The 17,355-nt window shown below is 41.7% G+C and overlaps 2 protein-coding genes across 3 annotated transcripts; one reads left to right on the top strand and one right to left on the bottom strand.

Moving 5' to 3' along the window:
• Positions 1–849: 849 nt before the first annotated feature.
• On the bottom strand, positions 850–10,816 carry SARAF (store-operated calcium entry associated regulatory factor). Of its 2 annotated transcripts, XM_042808241.1 has the most exons (7): positions 10,664–10,816; positions 10,163–10,338; positions 8,536–8,926; positions 7,075–7,077; positions 5,394–5,499; positions 3,578–3,696; positions 850–3,077 (listed from the first exon to the last, which is right to left on the bottom strand). In XM_042808241.1, the coding sequence occupies exons 1-7, from the start codon at positions 10,755–10,757 to the stop codon at positions 3,052–3,054; spliced, it is 915 nt and encodes a 304-aa protein (XP_042664175.1). In that variant the 5' UTR covers positions 10,758–10,816; the 3' UTR covers positions 850–3,051. The 2 variants fall into 2 exon arrangements, with proteins under 2 accessions (XP_042664175.1, XP_032839219.2); XM_032983328.2 differs by lacking the exon at positions 7,075–7,077 and having other exon boundaries at positions 10,664–10,815.
• Positions 10,817–11,052: 236 nt separating this feature from the next.
• Positions 11,053–16,903, top strand: LEPROTL1 (leptin receptor overlapping transcript like 1). Its single transcript, XM_042808302.1, has 4 exons — positions 11,053–11,190; positions 11,493–11,568; positions 12,891–13,077; positions 14,130–16,903. Exons 1-4 carry the CDS (start codon positions 11,175–11,177, stop codon positions 14,244–14,246), a joined length of 396 nt encoding a protein of 131 aa, XP_042664236.1. The 5' UTR covers positions 11,053–11,174; the 3' UTR covers positions 14,247–16,903.
• The last annotated feature ends 452 nt before the right edge of the window (positions 16,904–17,355 follow it).

Genomic DNA, 17,355 nt, shown 5'->3' with positions numbered 1-17,355 from the left:
AGCTGTAAAACCAGGAGTTTTATTCCTGTAATGAGCTTTAGTTTTGTGTGAGGATGCAAGACCTGTCAGAGTATGAGCAGAACTAGTCTCAGGTGCCAAGAACTGCAACTGTCCTACAACAGCATTTAACAGTTTAATCATTTACGTACACCTTGCAATTACGAAGTTGCTGTGAAGATGCTGCCAAAACCCTGGCCAGGAGCAGAAAGAAGACTAAGGCCTTCCAGATCAGATGTTCAGGAAAGAAGCTCCAAGTGTCTCACAAGCAGAGCTCTAAGCTGCCTTCCACAAGTTCTTTTCATTCAGGAGCCTCACCAACATCCTTGACCTGTGATCAAGGAAACTGGTATCAGAATTTGCAGGCCTCTGTTTAACTCTGCTTTAGTACCGTCTCTGTTCAGCAGTGATGCATTCTCAGTATAAGAAGCAGATCCATCAGCTGCTATCCCAGGGTAGAGTTCTGCTATATCCACAACTGGGAACAGCAACAGTGATCATAACTTCTTTTGAAAGGTTCAGCTAATCACCGTGTAAAACCAAGAACTCACCAACATGATGAAGCTTTTCTACACACTCAGATGCTAAACCTTGATTTACAAGAAATCCTTAATTTCCTTATGTGCTTCAGTATTTTGTTATTGGGAAAATCTAATCAATACAATAACTCTATTCCTAGTATTGATTTATTTTGTTGAAACAATGTACAGTTTACCACCTCTGTGTCTGGAGGTAAAGGATGTTAGTACACCACCTGGGAGGTGGATGATGAAACATAACCAACCCTGAAAAACAGACACTGCCAACCCTGCAGGCCTCAAGATAGTGCTTTAAAGACAAAAATACTCCTTATTAACTTCAATTATTTCTTTATTTCATTACTTTATCAGAGAAGGGCAAAAATATCCTGTGAACAGATTCAGAAACCATGGTAATTCATCAAGTTTATGCATTAAATCACATTTCATGCAGAAACTATACATACAAATAAAAACAATGTCTAAAGCATTTCGTAAGACATCATAACTTGAGAGCAAACTTCAGCTCCAAACTACCCAGTTAACAAAAATCCAGTTTCATTGTTCTATAATTAGTTGGCAAAGAGAGTATTGACTTCAGTTTCAACCTGAATACAAATACATAAAAACTCCACATTTAAAATAATTATTTTGCTATATTTGGTCAAAAGGATAAGATTCATCATGTAAGTTTCCTCAAAAAAGGTAAAACTTTCTAATAGGCCAGCAGTAAGATCTTTGACATTTCCCCTTCTAGGCTGATAGAGCAGGCTGTAATTAAGATATTTTCCCCCAATCCTCAATCAGCTCTGAGCAACAAACCACTATTTTATCTCTAAGTTATCAATTTTATCACGATTCCCACTTTTTCACTGCAAGCTCTACACTTTCATAGCTTCCGTTGACTTCTTAAAAGATTTTTCTTTTTTTTTTTTTTCTTGCTGAAGCCAGACATTGAACTCTGGTATTATCTGAGCCAAATATTTCTGTACTCATGAATGGACATAGTTGCTTTTTGAAGAGTAACAGTTAAGTCACTTTCCCAGACTAACCATACCTGCTAAATCTCCTTGTGGAGATGCAGCTTGTATCAGCAAAACAGAGCTTTGCTTTTGCTGTAATAGTTTACATCAATTCCCAGACACAGTATTTTCACAAGAATGAAAGCCATGTTTCACAGACTGCTGCCAGCATAGACATGCCGTGTGCACACACACACACACACACACACACACTTCTAAGCTCTGTTAGGAGGCCTTGGGAGAAGACCTGGTGGTCAGGCAGCCCATTTTTCACTCACCTTCTGCCTTCTCCCGCTAATCCTGAGAAATTTATCTGTTTTTTTCCAGTAATGCCTCTCCCCTGGCACAGTCAATCACATAAGAACTATATGACACTTCTCAGAGTCCCAAATTATCACCACAGAACGAAGCAAGGCCTCTCTGCGTCCCACTCTGACAGCATTTTGTTTTTAAAAAGCACATTTGGAAAGTTTACATCCCATTAAACATTTAATTTTCCTTCTTTGATTAGTCTCAAGGCCTGCTATGTTTCAGAGATACTACCACCTTTGGATTAAGAATGCTCCCTTCCCTTTTGCAACAAGCACCTTTGGTTTACTGTGTCCTGGACAGGTCATCTAACAGGCCAGACCACTCATATCAGAAGTTTTCACTTAATTGCTAACATCCACCATAAAAAGAAAAGTCTGGACCCTCAGTGTGGGCAAAGTCCCTGTAGCCACATGAATTGAAATTACCTCAGATTTCCAGAAGAAGGTCCAAATTTGAGAAGGACAATCTTGTCTCTTTTCAGGTTATTTTTTTCATAATTTATACACAAAATCCCCCAGGTTTGCACAGCTACTTAGATAAGCCCTAAAACATACAACATCCTCAAATCTGCAAATTTTGGCTCCAGCAGTCACATAGCACAGATACAAACATTATATTAGTCTGTCCCTATAGATATAGTTTTGCTCTTTTCCACTAAGGAAGAACCCAAACACTCATCTGAGTAGTTGACTGCACATACAGTAATGTTCACATGAATTTTACAAAGACAAACAAAAGTAGCTTCAAAGAGCAACAACCCTTAGATATCAGGTGGATTATACACTAGGCCTTTCAGATGCAGGACCACCAAGAAAAAGAAAAAACTCTGAAATTCTGGATTAAATGAAATTAAGCCCAGAACACAAGTAAACTACTTGCTTTGAAAATCTGGTAAGGCTACCATTGCCATAATCCCTCAAGTATAGACAGATACATAGGCACTGAAATATCATTCTTCTTAACTTGGATATGTTTATTTTGTATCTTATGATAAACTGTTGTTTTGAAATAACAGATGTTCCAACACCTGTGATACATGAAACAAGACTGAAATTCCACATTTCCAGAGAAAGAGAGGAATTCTTTGCCTAGTCCTTTCCATATCTTCTGATATCCATTTCTGAAGCCTACTACTAATAAAAAGGGTATTAGTATAAGGGAAGATTTAGTTCAATCACTCAGATGTAATAATGTCAAGGAGTTCATCTTCGTTTTGTACCCCCAAAGCCTGCAAAGAAAAAAAACAGGATCAGCTCCACCATACCCTTTCCCCTGGGCTCTCTAGTTCTAAAATGGCTAAAGGTGGCAAGTGAGAGGAGTTAAACATATTCACATAAAGTAGAGCAGCAAACAACTGTGGGCTGACTGGCCTGAAAAATATTCTATTCTTGCAGATTAGACAACCTTCTTTCTACAAAGAAATCATGTTTGTAAATGTTTGCTAGAGAAGGGCATGTGTAGTGCACAAAGGGGAAAGCCTTCAAACTAATGCACCTTGCAGATGAAGACAAAGCCAATACCTATGCCATGCTCACTGCAGGCCGCTTCAGATCCCACAAAACTGCCCTACTTGCACAGGAAACATAAATAAGGGACACTGTTACATCACCACCTGTACTAATTGGTAAAATAAAAGAAAGAACACTTGCTGAACCCCAACTAATACCTGTTTATTTGACAGGTCAAAGTCTCCCAAGCTAGAGGAGACTAGAAGGTCTTTTGGCTTACCAGAAGCAGTTCTTGTTCCTGAGCTGCTGCCTTGTGTGGAATTGGTTGACTGCCCATTCATTGGAGGTGCAGCTGCGGGATCTGTCCACATCCTGTAATATGGGGACTGTGGCTGTGCTCTGATGAGAGAACAGAAGGAAGGTGCTTCATTAGTGACCTTATGAAAAATTAAGAAGTTGCCATTCCAAAAACAAGGGGGGGGTCGCATCTCAGAGGGAAAACTGTAAGCAGGGAGTATCTCCCTATTTAATGTAATTAATGTGTTAAGGGCAAAGATATTGTGTTGTCACAATAACATCCGTAGATTTTCAAAAGGAAGTTAAGCCTCATTCTTCAGGATAAGCAATTCGAACAATTGCAGATGAGGAAGTTTTTTCCTCTGAAATTCTGACCTTAGATGCTGTCAGACAAGAAAGTAGATTTGACATCTGCAGCTTGAGTGCATTTTGGCAACACCTACATCCCAGCCATGTAAGACCAAAGAAAACATCCCTGTTTGTTTTGAAAAGGCTGTTTCAGTAAGATGAACATATCATGACCTCTGTTTTACCCATTTAAACTATTTGCTTCTATGGATATAGAATTTCCTGCTGTTGAAATATATAAATAAAGCCTTTAACACATTCTACCTTTTAAGAATTCTTAGTGAGGTTAATATAAGACAAGATCACAGACTCATAGAATCATTTTGGTTGGAAAAGACCTTTAAGATCATAAAAATCAAGATATGACCTTTCAACCTCTAAAGCTCTATACAAAGTGAATTTATAAACAATTTCTACTGTTGATGGTATCACTGTTCCAGTTTCATCTTATTTGACTCTGAGATCAATACTGCACATTGGACATTTTAGAAATTCTCATGTCCTATGCTTTTACTTCCTTAAACAGGGAATCTTGATATGGCTTCTGTCATTATGAAAAAAAAAAACATTACAATGAAGGAAGATGCTTTAACACACTGCTATCCACACAATCTTACTCCCAAACTTTCAATATAAGAAAAGATAATGGGTTATATTAAATCTGTTGTATTACTGCATTCCTGCAGGATTAGACATGGTACACATACAGTTATCTGATAGAGGAAACTGCCTGGGCTTGAAAGATTTCCTGCAAGAGCCACATATGTTCCTTACTAAAGCCTAAAATGACAGCAATTGCTCCCCTTAAACTATTTATCTAAAAATGATGGATTTTAAATGTCTGAAAGTGTTTAGCAAATATGACCAGCAGATGTTTACTCCAGCACTGAAACTGCTTTTGAAAGCCATTTGTGCTATGTTTTTCCAAAATGCAACTTACATATGACTTACAAGTCCTTTGGAAAACCACACTTTTTGCATTTCCATTTATGGGCCATTAGGTGACTGTAGATTAAGGACTGTTTAATCTGACCACACCATGTATCACAGAAGAGCTGCTGCCATCCAGACTGACATTAGGAGAGATGACAACAATACAAGAGACCTATCTACAGATGGTTTTATACTTAATATTATTGTCCATGTTTTAAGGCAGTCTGTAGATAATTGATTAAACACTCATTTTAAATTTGCAGGCCATCATACCACATCAGAGTAATCAGCTAAAGCATAATGAAGTACCTCAGTGCTCCCAATTCTTCTTCCCCAGAAATATGTTTAAAATGTCTCTGCTGCTGGAGCTATAGATTGCTCCTCAAAATTGTTCTAGAGGTAGAGTTTTATAGCTTGAATGATACAGGCTTGAAAGTCTTAGAAACAACATAAACATCGTATACAGCATACCTGCTAAAAGCTGAAATACTTAAAACCTGATAGCATGTTTATTTTACCTGTGACTGCCAGCCAAGTAGCCTAGCAAGCCTCCTGTTCCTAATCCAGTCCAAAACCCTGGTCCTGAACTGGTTCCGTGATGGGAATGAGTCCCAAAGCTGTTCTCTTAAACAAAATAAAAATGGAAAACATATCAGTTAGTGGCACCTAATCCTCAGGCCAGCTGTTGCAACAAGACCTTCCCCTGTTGAAGATAATGGAAAGTTAGACAATAAACTCATCACGATTCCAGTAGCTTCTTGATCGAGCCTAACCTGAAAGGTCTCTCAGCTCAGAGAGCAGGAAAAAAGCCCATAGAAACAAACATTAATGTAAAGAGTTCTACATCAAAAATTAGCTTCCACTGAATCTCACAGCCTTGATGTTTGCAAAGCATGGCAAAGAGTCCCTGCCTCTTTATAGACAGACAAGTCAGTTTAAAAATAGAAAAGGAAAGGAAGAAAGAATAATCTGCTCAAGGTCACACACCAGGCCAGAAGCAGACGCAGAAACAGACAAAGTGCATAAGACCAAACAGTGAACTAACCACTAAGACAGACAGCTTCTAATCTCACTCAGAACAGCTGCACATTTTGAGTAACAGTGGCTCAGTCTAACGGCTAACATTACTTTGTATTGTTTCTGGTAATCCTAGTCTGGTATTTGTTATCAAAAGACATGCTAACTGCAGTCACATTGCAAAATTTATTATGCATGAATCACCACGCTTGACAAATACCTTGACGAAACTGCAAGCATATCAAGTGGGTTGTGGGGGGAGGAGAGTCAGAGATTCTTTTGTGTGTGACCTGCGTAAGATGAGGTTCTGACTCTGAACCAAATGTCTTCCATTTAGAAATAAAACCAGAAAATGCAAAACCAAAGGAGATTAATTTTCTGGTGTAGAGAAAAACACGGATGCAAGAAAAAGCTCAACCACAGATTTAACACATAAGGGAGTGTAAAAGGCAAGGACTAAAGATAACACTAGAGTCTCCCTGAAATAGGCCCACCTAAACAAGCGGGCCAGAGATTTTTGTATGCAGAAGTTATACAGGGCCTAGTTTATCTTCAAATTGGTATGGATTGTTTGAAGTAATGGAAAATAAAATAAATTAAATAATCAGTTTAAATCTACATTGGATCTGATGTAAAACTTCATTTTGAATGCACTGGGAGAAAGATAAACTCTCATTGGGATGATATATCCATTAAACTATGCTGATTTGGAACAAAAAAAAAAAGTACTTAATTTACTGCAAAAACAATGTTAATCAGGAAGATGAACCAATTCATTTGTTCAAAAGCACCATGGCTGAACACTAACTCAGAAAACTGAGTCATTTTTTTGTTGAAGTATCTAGACTAAACATTAAGGATCATGTCAAGCCACTAACAGAAAAACTAGAATTTAATTAAGATAGGCTAGCTAAACAAGTTTCATGGGACACATTCTGCATGTTAAGGAGATTTAAAATGAGGCAAATTAAATATTAACAGCAATAAGTTAACAACGTTGCTTTTCATTACCATCCAGATTTTCAAAGACTAATACATTACTGGAACACTTGGACATACAGAGAGGTGCTTTTGCTCCGCTGCTAAAATTTAAGGCAGACACTAAATGCATGCAGTAGCATAACACTTAGTATTTTTAATATTTTTAAATGGGCCCCACATTCAAGAGTTTTTTCTCCTTACTCTCTTTGAAATCTAAGGAGAAATTATTGATGCTTGTAATTAAAAATGCCGTAAGTTAAGCCTAATATGCATTTTAAGTGTCTTAGTTTTCAGTGATCATCAAGAAAACATTTAAGGCACTGCTCTTGCTAGATTTCAGACTCCTGCAATGAAAAAATGCAATGGTGCAATTAACTGACAAGAAACAGAACAGAAAAAAAAATTCTTCACTCTGTTTTGTCTGTAACCAGTATGACAGAGCTCTGTTTTATGACCAGGGCTCTTTGTAAGTACCACAGTAATGCCGGTGGCAAGTGGCATGCCCACACAAGGTCACAGATGCTCATGCAGCATAGACAGACTGTCTGAAGTCTGAAATAACTACATGGAAGCCAATTTGCAAAGCCACTAGTAACACAGAAGCAGAATCCCTTTAATTTTCTGCTGCAGGTATGTCCAAAAGTTTGTTGCACATGCCCTGCACATGGATATCCAAAAGTGTTATACTGGCACCCTCTGTTGGCCAAGCAGCTTGAGCAAACCTGCAAGAAAGCATTAACAAACATTACTAAAATATAAGCTTTTGACTAAGTAAATTTAATCCTTGCTATTTATTTACTTACTAGAACCCCCTTCTCCATCTCACAAAAAAACCCCCAAAACAACAGATGGAGATTACACAATTTGTCAGAACGTAATTTGAGTTCCAGTGTTGTGAGCATCTCACAGGGTTAAATGAATTAGACACGAGATGAAACATGTTTATTTCCCTTAGACACTATGACAGACCATTTATTAAGTGACAAGAGTCATCAGTTTTCTGGGAAAAAAGAAAAGTGCATCTTTTCTTAGAAGCTGTCTTGTCACTGCCCACACAATTTCCAATTTCAGATGAAAGGCACCACATGAGATTCAGGTGCTGTACAGCTAATGATAATTCACACTGTTCTCTAATCTGGGAACCAAACTCTTCAACTGCTGGGAGCTGAAGCACCTGTTAAACAGGACTGGTACATGATACTCAACTCCATCAACTGTTTTGTGAATGAAGTCGGGGGTCAGGTAGCCCAATGGCTGAAAGACCCTTCTGTGAAGCTTCAAAGCACTTTCGCATAAATTTGTTTCTACCTCTGAGACTATTCTCTCTTCCAGATTACTTATGAAAATTATTCTTCCCTGTCACAATCCTCCTATTTCACCGAGTATGAAAAGAATGCTTGCAGAGCATGGGGAGATGGGTTTTCAAAGGTTCAAAGGGCAGCTTGCTGCACAGCCCGCCCTGAAAGCCCGTGGGCAACAAAGTTCTTATTTTCACTTTTGAACAAAGAACAGAGTGCAAAGCTGGCTGCAGGCTCTGTAACCAATTCAGCAGAGCCAACTGCCAGTGCATTGGTTTAAGTCCATCCCACCTGCACTTACTGCAGATAAAACAGTACAATCCTGCTTGCTCTTTTGAGTACTATAAACCGTTTAGAGCCCTACCTGTGAAGCTGGACTTAAAACCAGGAGGAGGAGGAGCCTGCTGACTCTGCCAGGAAGGCCTAGTGAATCCATCACTGTCACCAAAACTCTGCTGAGGCTGCTGGTTACTGAGGAAGAGCTTGTATACTCCAAAAGCAAGAGCCAGAAGAACTATTATAACAATTGCTCCAGCACCAGAATCAGAAGAATCTTTCCTTGACTGATAATAGCTAGAGCCAAAGCTTCCAGAGTTCTTCACTTTCCTTTCACCTTCCTCAGTCAGCTCTAGCCTGAACAGCAAACTACAGGAGCCTCTTAAGATGTAAGGGTCATCCGGATAATCGTAGCCCTCACAGCTCACTTCCATTCGTCCGAAACGGTACTTATTTTCCAAGTCTGCTTTGCACTGCCACTGAAAAAATAAGCACAACAAAGTTAAACTTCCTGCTCCAGAGATGAAAATACCTGTCTGCTTCCTCAGATACGCTCTGAAAAAGCTGTAAGTTCTAACAGATCATCTAGAAGGCCACAGAGTAAGAAATTTATCAGCAGTCTTAATTTGAAAAGGTCTAGAAATTTTAAGTTAAGTGAAAGTTTTTTAAAATCCTAAGAGTTAAAACAATCCAATCTTTCAAAACACAGAAGAGTTGTAGCTCTGGAAGAATTTGTTTTTCTTCACCGAACAGGTTTTTCAAGTATCCCTTCTTTAGGTACAGGAATACTTCTAAAAATTACCTGTAGCCTGTGCAACAGTTACTCAACAAATGCCTGTCCCATGTAAACTGGATAGCAGCTAAAAAAACATGATATGGAAGTCTGAAACCCAGCGCACCTGATTCCATTTGTGGTCACACAGAAATCAAAAGAAATTGGGACAGACATCATGTGGCATTCATAAGCCATGCTTAACAATCAGGTTGTGATTCTGCAGTTGAATATATGCAGATGCCTCAGTCTCACATTTCTTTGAAGTATTTGAACTTAGGTATCACCTCTAACTGCAAGCAACACATATTTTGGAGGGAAAAAAAAGGATTATTTTCTAAATTAATAACTTATGACAGCAGTACCAACTGCTGATTCAAATTTAACTGTATTTTTATAATACTGTAGCAGTTTTAACAATTGTCTTTAGCCTTGATTCCTGGTCAATCTATTGGCAGAAGCCTAGGTAATAGCTAACAAAATAGAAATACTATTTATTGACCAGTACTGACACACTGACATGCAGGAAGAAGCCACCTAAGTCTGAAATGTCATTTTTAAAAGGCAGAGATGAAGTGCTGCACATATTTACAGCCCTTTCTACTACAATAAAAATTGGAAATGTACGCAGCAATATCAAAGCAAGAGCATCCTCTGGAGTTTACACGAGTTTGATTTTATAAACTTGAGCAACATTTTCATTAAACCCAATGAGGGTTTGCTATGCAGTGTTTTTACATTAGAGCCTTCAAAGGTACACCTACAGTAGTTCTGAAAAATCCAAACCCCGGAAGTATTTAGGTTAAGTTTTAGTTGTCACAGGTCCTCTAACAAAAAGCAAACTGAACTGACACCCGAGCCCACTGCTCTTTTCTCCTTCAGAAGTTACCGTGTCTGGGAGGAGACGACTCTGTTAGACGTTTAACGAGTTTTAAGTAGTTACCTGTACATCATGGCCGTCCCAGCCTCTGTTGTAACACTGAACAACCTCGGGGACACGGGAACATCCAGCAGAGCCTCCCGTGCACTGCAGCTGAGGGACCGCAGGTGCCCGCCGGGACGCCGTGTACTCGCCTCTCCGGAGGGTGAGCGCCTGCACCTCCCTGAGCAGAACTCTCCCTGAAACAGGCACGGCAACCGTCAGCGTCCGTCCCGATGCACTCCCCCCCCCCGCCGCCACGGCCCCCTTGCCGGGAGGGGGCTGACAACACGAAGGGCGCGGCAGCGAGCTCCGTAAAGAGGCGAGGCGCCGGGAAGCGCCGGACGCGCTGAGGGGAACGCGGCCGAGCTCGCCGTTTCCTTCCGAGGGCACTCGGGGTCACTCGGCTCCGAGGGTACAACCGCCCCAGGCCGCGCAGCGGAACCGCTCCCCCCGCCAGCCCACCGCCCCACGCCAGCGCTAACCCAGCGGCTCCCGGGGGGTGGGGGACGACTCGGGTCTCACCCTGCTGGTCCCAGCACCACGCGGAGCCCGCGGCAGCGCAGAGGAGGAGCAGGAAAAGCGCAGAGCGGGCCCCAGCCCTCCCGGCGGCCGCCATGACAGCTCTCAGGCGAGTGTGTCCGCCCCCCCGCCGGTCTTCTCCCGGCGCGGCGCCTCTCATTGGCTGATCCTACGGGAAGGGGCGGGGAAGGAGCAGGAGCACGCGCACCGCGGGGCTGCCCCGAAGCCCCGCCCCTAAGTGGTCCTCGGGGCCAATGGGCGGTGCGCGGTAGGCGGGTCCCTCGCTCCGAGTGGCGGGCGCGGCAGCTTCCCGCGCTCCGAGGAAGTGTTGGGGGGGGCGGGGCGGGGCGGGGCGGGGATGGCGCGTCGCGGGCCCTGCCCGCCGCGCGGAGCGCGTCACGTGGGCCGCCGAGCGGGCGAGGGCGCCTGCGCGCTTCCCCTCCCGGCCGGGGCGGTTCCGCTTCCCGGCGCGAGCCCCTCCGCCTGCGCGGCTCGCGGGACGGGCGGCGTCGTCATGGCCGGCATCAAAGGTGCGCGCGCGGGGCTTGAGGGGGGGGGTGGGGTGGGGGGAAGGGAGGCGGAGCGGTTGCCCTGGAAACGGTGGCGGGTTGTCCGTCCCCCCCCCGCATCACCTCACCTCACAACCTGGCGGGGGCCCTGCGGTGTCCGGGGCGGCCCCGGGCCTTCCGCCGGTGGGGCCGCACCCCCCCGGGAGGCCCCGCTCTGCCGGGCGGCCGGGGCTGCCCTGGGCCGCCCTCCGGGGGGGAGCGAGGGGGGGCTCGGCAGGGTACTGACCCCTTCCCCCTGCTGTTGGTTTGTGTTCTCGTTGTAGCCTTGATTAGCCTGTCCTTTGGGGGAGCAGTCGGACTAATGTTCTTGATGCTGGGATGTGCCCTTCCCCAATACAAGTAACGTGCACTCTCTTCCTATTCTTCGTTTCCGTCTGCGTGTCTGTAACGCCAGAACAGTTTGGCTTTCGGAATTATGGACTGACAAGTCCTCTGTGTGTAGGGGGGCTCTGGGGGTGTGTGTGTGTGCTTGTCTTCAAAAGATTGGGGTGGGGAAAAAAAGACCATACAGGAGTTAATTCACCGTGAAAGCGAAGGCAACAAAAATTAAATCTCTAGGCCTGGCTGCAAACTGCTAGACATGCACTGTCCTAGCGCGTCTCCAACATTGTCCCTCTTTGGCTGGTAAGCAGATAGCACCGCCTGAAGTAGGCAGCAAGTGTGTATTCTCAGGGAAGCGTCTGCATTTTCTCTGGCTACCTAGTGGTGGCTGTCAGGGGGTCTCTCGGCTGTGCGCCACACTTGGTAACGTAGTGCCTGGAATAATTGCAGCTGCTGTCTGTACGTTCGGTCTATTGATTCCTGTCTCTTAGTTTCTAGCAGGTATGAAGTAGTAGACCAGAAGTTCAGAAAATTAGGCCTATGGCTTTGACCCTTTGCAAGCAAATGCTGGCTTTATAGACAGTCTTTCAAATTTACTTATTTAATGTTAGATAAATCTTTAATAGCCTGTTGATAGTCCTGTTAGTGGTTGTGAATTGCAGTTCTCTACATATATGACCAGCTTGCTTTTGTTATCAAACCAGGGCTGGTGACACAAACCCTTAAGGAGGAGATCTTTATGCAGTCACCCTTCAAACAGTGCAATAAAATTTTCTTGAAACAGTGTGCAACTGAATTGGTGTGTCTGAGAAATCTAGTCCGGTGAGCTGCAAGCAATAAAAGATGATGTTGCTAAATATGATGGTGTAATTTTTGTAGGTTTTTATTGGATGAATTCAGATTAAAAAAAAAAAAAAGTCTCAGTGCCCCATGGCAGCTGAGTCTTGGCTGAGAACAATACACTCTTCCATGTATGTGCACTGAAAGCTTATGGGCAAAATGACATGAGGGCTCTACAAAGGTATCTCTGCAATTCTTAAGTAAAGCTGACAGGTTAAACTCAAGAGTTAAGCTCGTCTTCTGAGGTGGTGTTAGATTTAGGCTTGCTTAGTGAAATCTTGCTTTATGAATATCCTGTTAGCGAGCGCTCTGCTGCTGCCGCTGAGGTCAGCTGAAGCTGCTCACAAACATGGTCTGCTGGATTTGTGTCACCTTTCTCTGGGCTTGTGTCTGTCTCATGTCTGTGGATGCTGGGTGGGGAGAGTGCCTTGCATTGATTTTGGGGAAAAACGAGAAGTAAATCAAGTTAACTTTAACTTTTCTTCTTCTTTCTTTTTCAGCCAGTACTGGCCACTGTTTGTTCTGTTTTTTTACATCCTTTCTCCTATCCCATACTGCATAGCAAGAAGATTAGTAGATGACACAGATGCTACAAGTAATGCCTGCAAGGAGCTAGCAATATTTCTTACAACAGGCATTGTTGTCTCAGCATTTGGTCTACCGATAGTGTTTGCAAGAGCAGAACTGGTTAGTAATATTTCCATCCTTTTTTTTTTTTTTTTTGCTAGAAAACTTCATTCTTTATGGGTTTTTTACTGAAGGTAAAGCTCTCCTGCACTAAGCAACTCTTACAAATATGTACTTAAGATGCTTGCAGTGGAAGCAGAATAAGATTTCTTTTAGCAAGAAGAACTAATGCTAGAAACGGAAGCGTGGCAGTATGTCGTGATTGCCAGTTGCTTCACATGGTCATGGAGTAAACGTTAACATCCTATATGCAATGCAGAGAAAATGAGATAGAAAATAGTGTGAAAACTTAACAGGCAAGTAACCAAATATAAAAGTGTATAGAACATTTTGAAGGCAATTTGGAATAGTTGGGCTAAAGAAGCACGAATAAATAATGTATTTTTGCATGCACTGTAAATGATAAGTGGTGATATTTTTTAAACTTTCAAGTTGTCATTACATCTTACCCAGTATATGCCTTTTCACTAAAATCCTTTAAAAGATGACCTTGTTTGTCTGACTTTCACTACTAAGTCAAAAAACATGGAGTGCACTTTCCTAAAATCTCTTTAGGGAAGAGCAGTTCACACGGTGGGTTTGAATGCCTCCCACCCTTTGACTAATCCACTTACTCTCCTTAGAAAACTGTCACCTCCTTTTTTGTTACTGGGATATCTGCTGGCATTTTGAAGACCTGCATTGTAAAATGTCAGTTTAAAAAAATCTCGTAGGATGGTGAGGAAGTATAGCTGGGCTGCAGATGTGTTTGATGCTGTTGCCTAGCCTTCCTTTACTATTTTTGGATGTTACAGCAGAACAGCTGTGCTTGCTAGCCAGCGCCTCAAGCATGGCTAGAAGAAGCTTGCGGTGCTGCTTGGCTACCTGTGAATTGGTCGAGTCGTTTTGGGTAAACCCAGCCTTCTTGGCATAACCACACATAACGAGATACCACCTTCTTGTATCCTGGACCTGTTGCTGAATTTTGTCTAGAATGTGACAATAAGACGTTACCTTTTGTCTTGTCAGTGTTCAGTTCAAAACATGTCTAACTGAGTTCCCCTTGTTCACAGATTTACTGGGGCGCATGTGCACTTGTTCTTACGGGGAATACAGTCATCTTTGCCACTATCCTAGGATTTTTCTTGGTCTTTGGCAGCAATGACGACTTCAGCTGGCAGCAGTGGTGAAAGGAAGATAAGAGAACTATCACAGGCATCTCATCGTGCAGTGGCCATCCATACAAATGAGAGAATGGGCAATAAAGAGAAGTAGCGTAGCAAGCCTCTTGAGTATTCTAGATGCTCCTTTTCACCTTGTTTGTTCTGAGTGTACTACTGTTTCTGACAGGGTTTCTACATTTTTATGAAGCGGGGAGACGGTTGATTTCATTTTTACCTATGATATGTTTTTAGGTGCTGTCTTGGTTTCAAATTGTCATCCTTCTGTCCAGTGTTTATGTGAAGCTTTAAATCTGGAACATTTAAACATGGTTTCAAAGAAGATTCAAAGCTTTTTGTTTGTTTGTTTGTTTTGTTTTAAGTTAAGCATTAAGACTGTGTTTCAAAATAACTTTTTTAATATAGTGATTAAATTCCAGACAAGCTGAATGGAGGTAAGAGATTGTGCACCACCACTGTCAATTACCAGATCAGTAGATTGTCGCTGTATTTTACCAGAGGCAGGGTGGGGCGGGGAGTACCAGTTGCAGATTTTTCTTCTGCCCATACCTCTGACTGGGTGTTGAATGTTGATTGCCTTCGTTTCAGGAGAAGGCTGAGGAGCGGGTAGAGTAATTTGGGAGAAGTCCTAAATTTTAACATTGCTAGCACTTTTACCTGCTTTGTTACCAATTCTCATGTGGATGTGACATTCAAATACTCTGTAAATGTATTGATGATATGACATACAAAACTAAAGTGGATTGTAGGGGAAGGGAAAATGATGTTTAAATTCAATTTTTTTAAAAAATATCTTTTGAACTCTTTATAAGTATTGTATGGTTTTGAACTTATGTCAGCTTTTTACCACAAAGATGGTAAAATGTTCATTTATGGAAGTACTGGTCTGTATTAATTTGAAGCATATACAAAGCTATTTCCTCCTTACCCTTTTTAATTTATTTTATACATAGTATATATATATATATAAATATATATAAAAAAAATAGCTTTTCAAATGTAGATTAAAACTTTGTGTTAAAATTGCCTAAGAATGATTTTCTGCCCACCCCCCTTCACACAATGCAGTTGAGGCATGACTTTTATGGAAGTCACTGTCTGAACTGCTTTCACTGACTGTTTCTAAGTTCTTATGCACTCTCGGTTAAGAAGATTTAATGTTATGTCTGTAACTGTAGCTTGTGTTCTGTAAGATTGCACATGTAGCTTCAAATATTTAAGACAAGTTTTCTGCATACCTCTCAACTGTCTGGATTTTTAATTTAAAGAAACCTGCCATTAGACACTCCATCACGAGGTATGTGATGTGTCCCAGTTAACCAGGTTTGATTGTACCATGTACAGTGATAGACTTGACCAAACACACTTCTAAACTATATTTGTGTTCAATTCTTTACAGAAAAGTGTAGGAAAGTTATAATGCATAATTAAAAGCTGATGATTGCTTAGGTTTTGCTTAACAGTGGAGCAGTATGAAAAGGAACAGAATTGCAAGTCTTAGCTGTAGTATTTGTGTGCAGACATAAACAAAGTATAAAGCTTGAATATTTGAAATCTGATAGTAATGGTAGTTACTTACACGATATGCTCAAGGCGCTGATACCGGCAGTAGGGGTGCAGCTACCTACACGTGCTGCTTTGTTAATGTCATCCTGTGTATAAAATAAGAGCTCGATTTTATCCGTAATGGTAAAGGAACAAATAGGTGCCAAGGCCTGACAGCAGGAGCCAGTCTGTAGCAGAGAGTCTTTCAGCCATAAGCACGTGCTTCACCAGACTGCCTGTGATGGTGACGTTTGGAGGTGTGTAAGGGCTCTAGAATCTTTTGTTTCATCCCCTTTTTCAGTGAGACTTCTGCATCCTTGCCCCCAGCATGACGGGTGCTTTGGAAAACCGGTGACTAGATTTGCAGCCTATTGCAGTCCTTGTGAAGGAGGAACGCTTAGGACTTGTACAAATCTTCTGAATCTGTTACTGACTCCTTTTTTTGTGATCAGGAACTGTGTTTTCTTTTTCATTCCCGTGCTGCTAACCTTACTTCTCCATGTGATGCTACTCCCTGGATCACTGGCCACTGAGCTGACCATGTATGTATTGGTGGTATGTTTTTTGTACGCTGATTGCATTACAGGCATTACCTTCTTTTGCGTGCACACCAAGTACATGCAGGATTGCTCTGATTTATGAGCTGGACACTTGAGAGGTATCCTTCCACATAATATGCACTGAGATAGTGTTATCATCCTTCTAGAGGGAAAAACTTTGAACGATAAAAAATTTAAGTAGCAATCTTGAGTTCTGTATGTTTAATCAAAAATACTCTAATAAAAGAGTATTTTGTTTAAAGTATTAATTGTTTTTTTCTTTCTTTAATGTGGTTGTCATTCCTGTTCAAGAGTTGTCACCAGATTACTCAGTAGTCTTTCAGAGTGAGTATTTGTGTCATTTACCATGGTTGACTGTATAAAAGGTGGCTCAATTGTCCACTGCTGTACTAGTTGCTCTGAACTGGCGTTGCTGGTCGTATCTCATACCTACAGGTTATCTTCAGTTTGTGTTTGAAGTCCAAATTCTGATATGTTGGTATTACATAAAGTGATAGCTGCCTTTACCCTCTGGCGTATTTATAACTGTAATTTTTATTAATAAAATCCCAGCCTTTGTAATATTTGTAATCACTCATGACATTTCTGAAATTTGAAAATTGATGGCAGTCTTTTAGCAGAAGAAAGTAATGGGAATTGGTGGAAAATCCTTTTCTTGGGGGTCAGAGTGGGGGTGATCACCCCCTTCCCATACAAGCACACTTTGGTCCATCTTTTGATGTGTTTTTTTTTTTTTTTTTTTTTTAAGTTTATTCTGATTTTGGGGGAAAGGTTGGTTAAAATATTAACAACAAAAAGTTTATTCAGTTAAAGTATTGGAAGTGGAGTTGAGTTGTTTGGCAATAACCAAGATGCTACAGCTGCACACAGATTTTTTTTTTTTTTAATGAGATCAGACCGAACTCGGCGTGTAATGAAGAAAATGACAGTGCATCAGCTCAGCAGGTGAACCCCCCACCCCGGGGCCTTACTGTCGGGCGCTTTTTAGGGAGAAGGGCAGATGATGGCGGTGG

This window comes from Tyto alba, unplaced genomic scaffold (genome assembly GCF_018691265.1).
Source record: "Tyto alba isolate M040663 unplaced genomic scaffold, T.alba_DEE_v4.0 Super-Scaffold_6, whole genome shotgun sequence".
NCBI classification, from domain to species: Eukaryota; Metazoa; Chordata; class Aves; order Strigiformes; family Tytonidae; genus Tyto; species Tyto alba.
The sequence above is the reverse complement of the archived record's forward strand: the minus strand, read 5'-3'. Positions and strand labels throughout refer to the sequence as shown.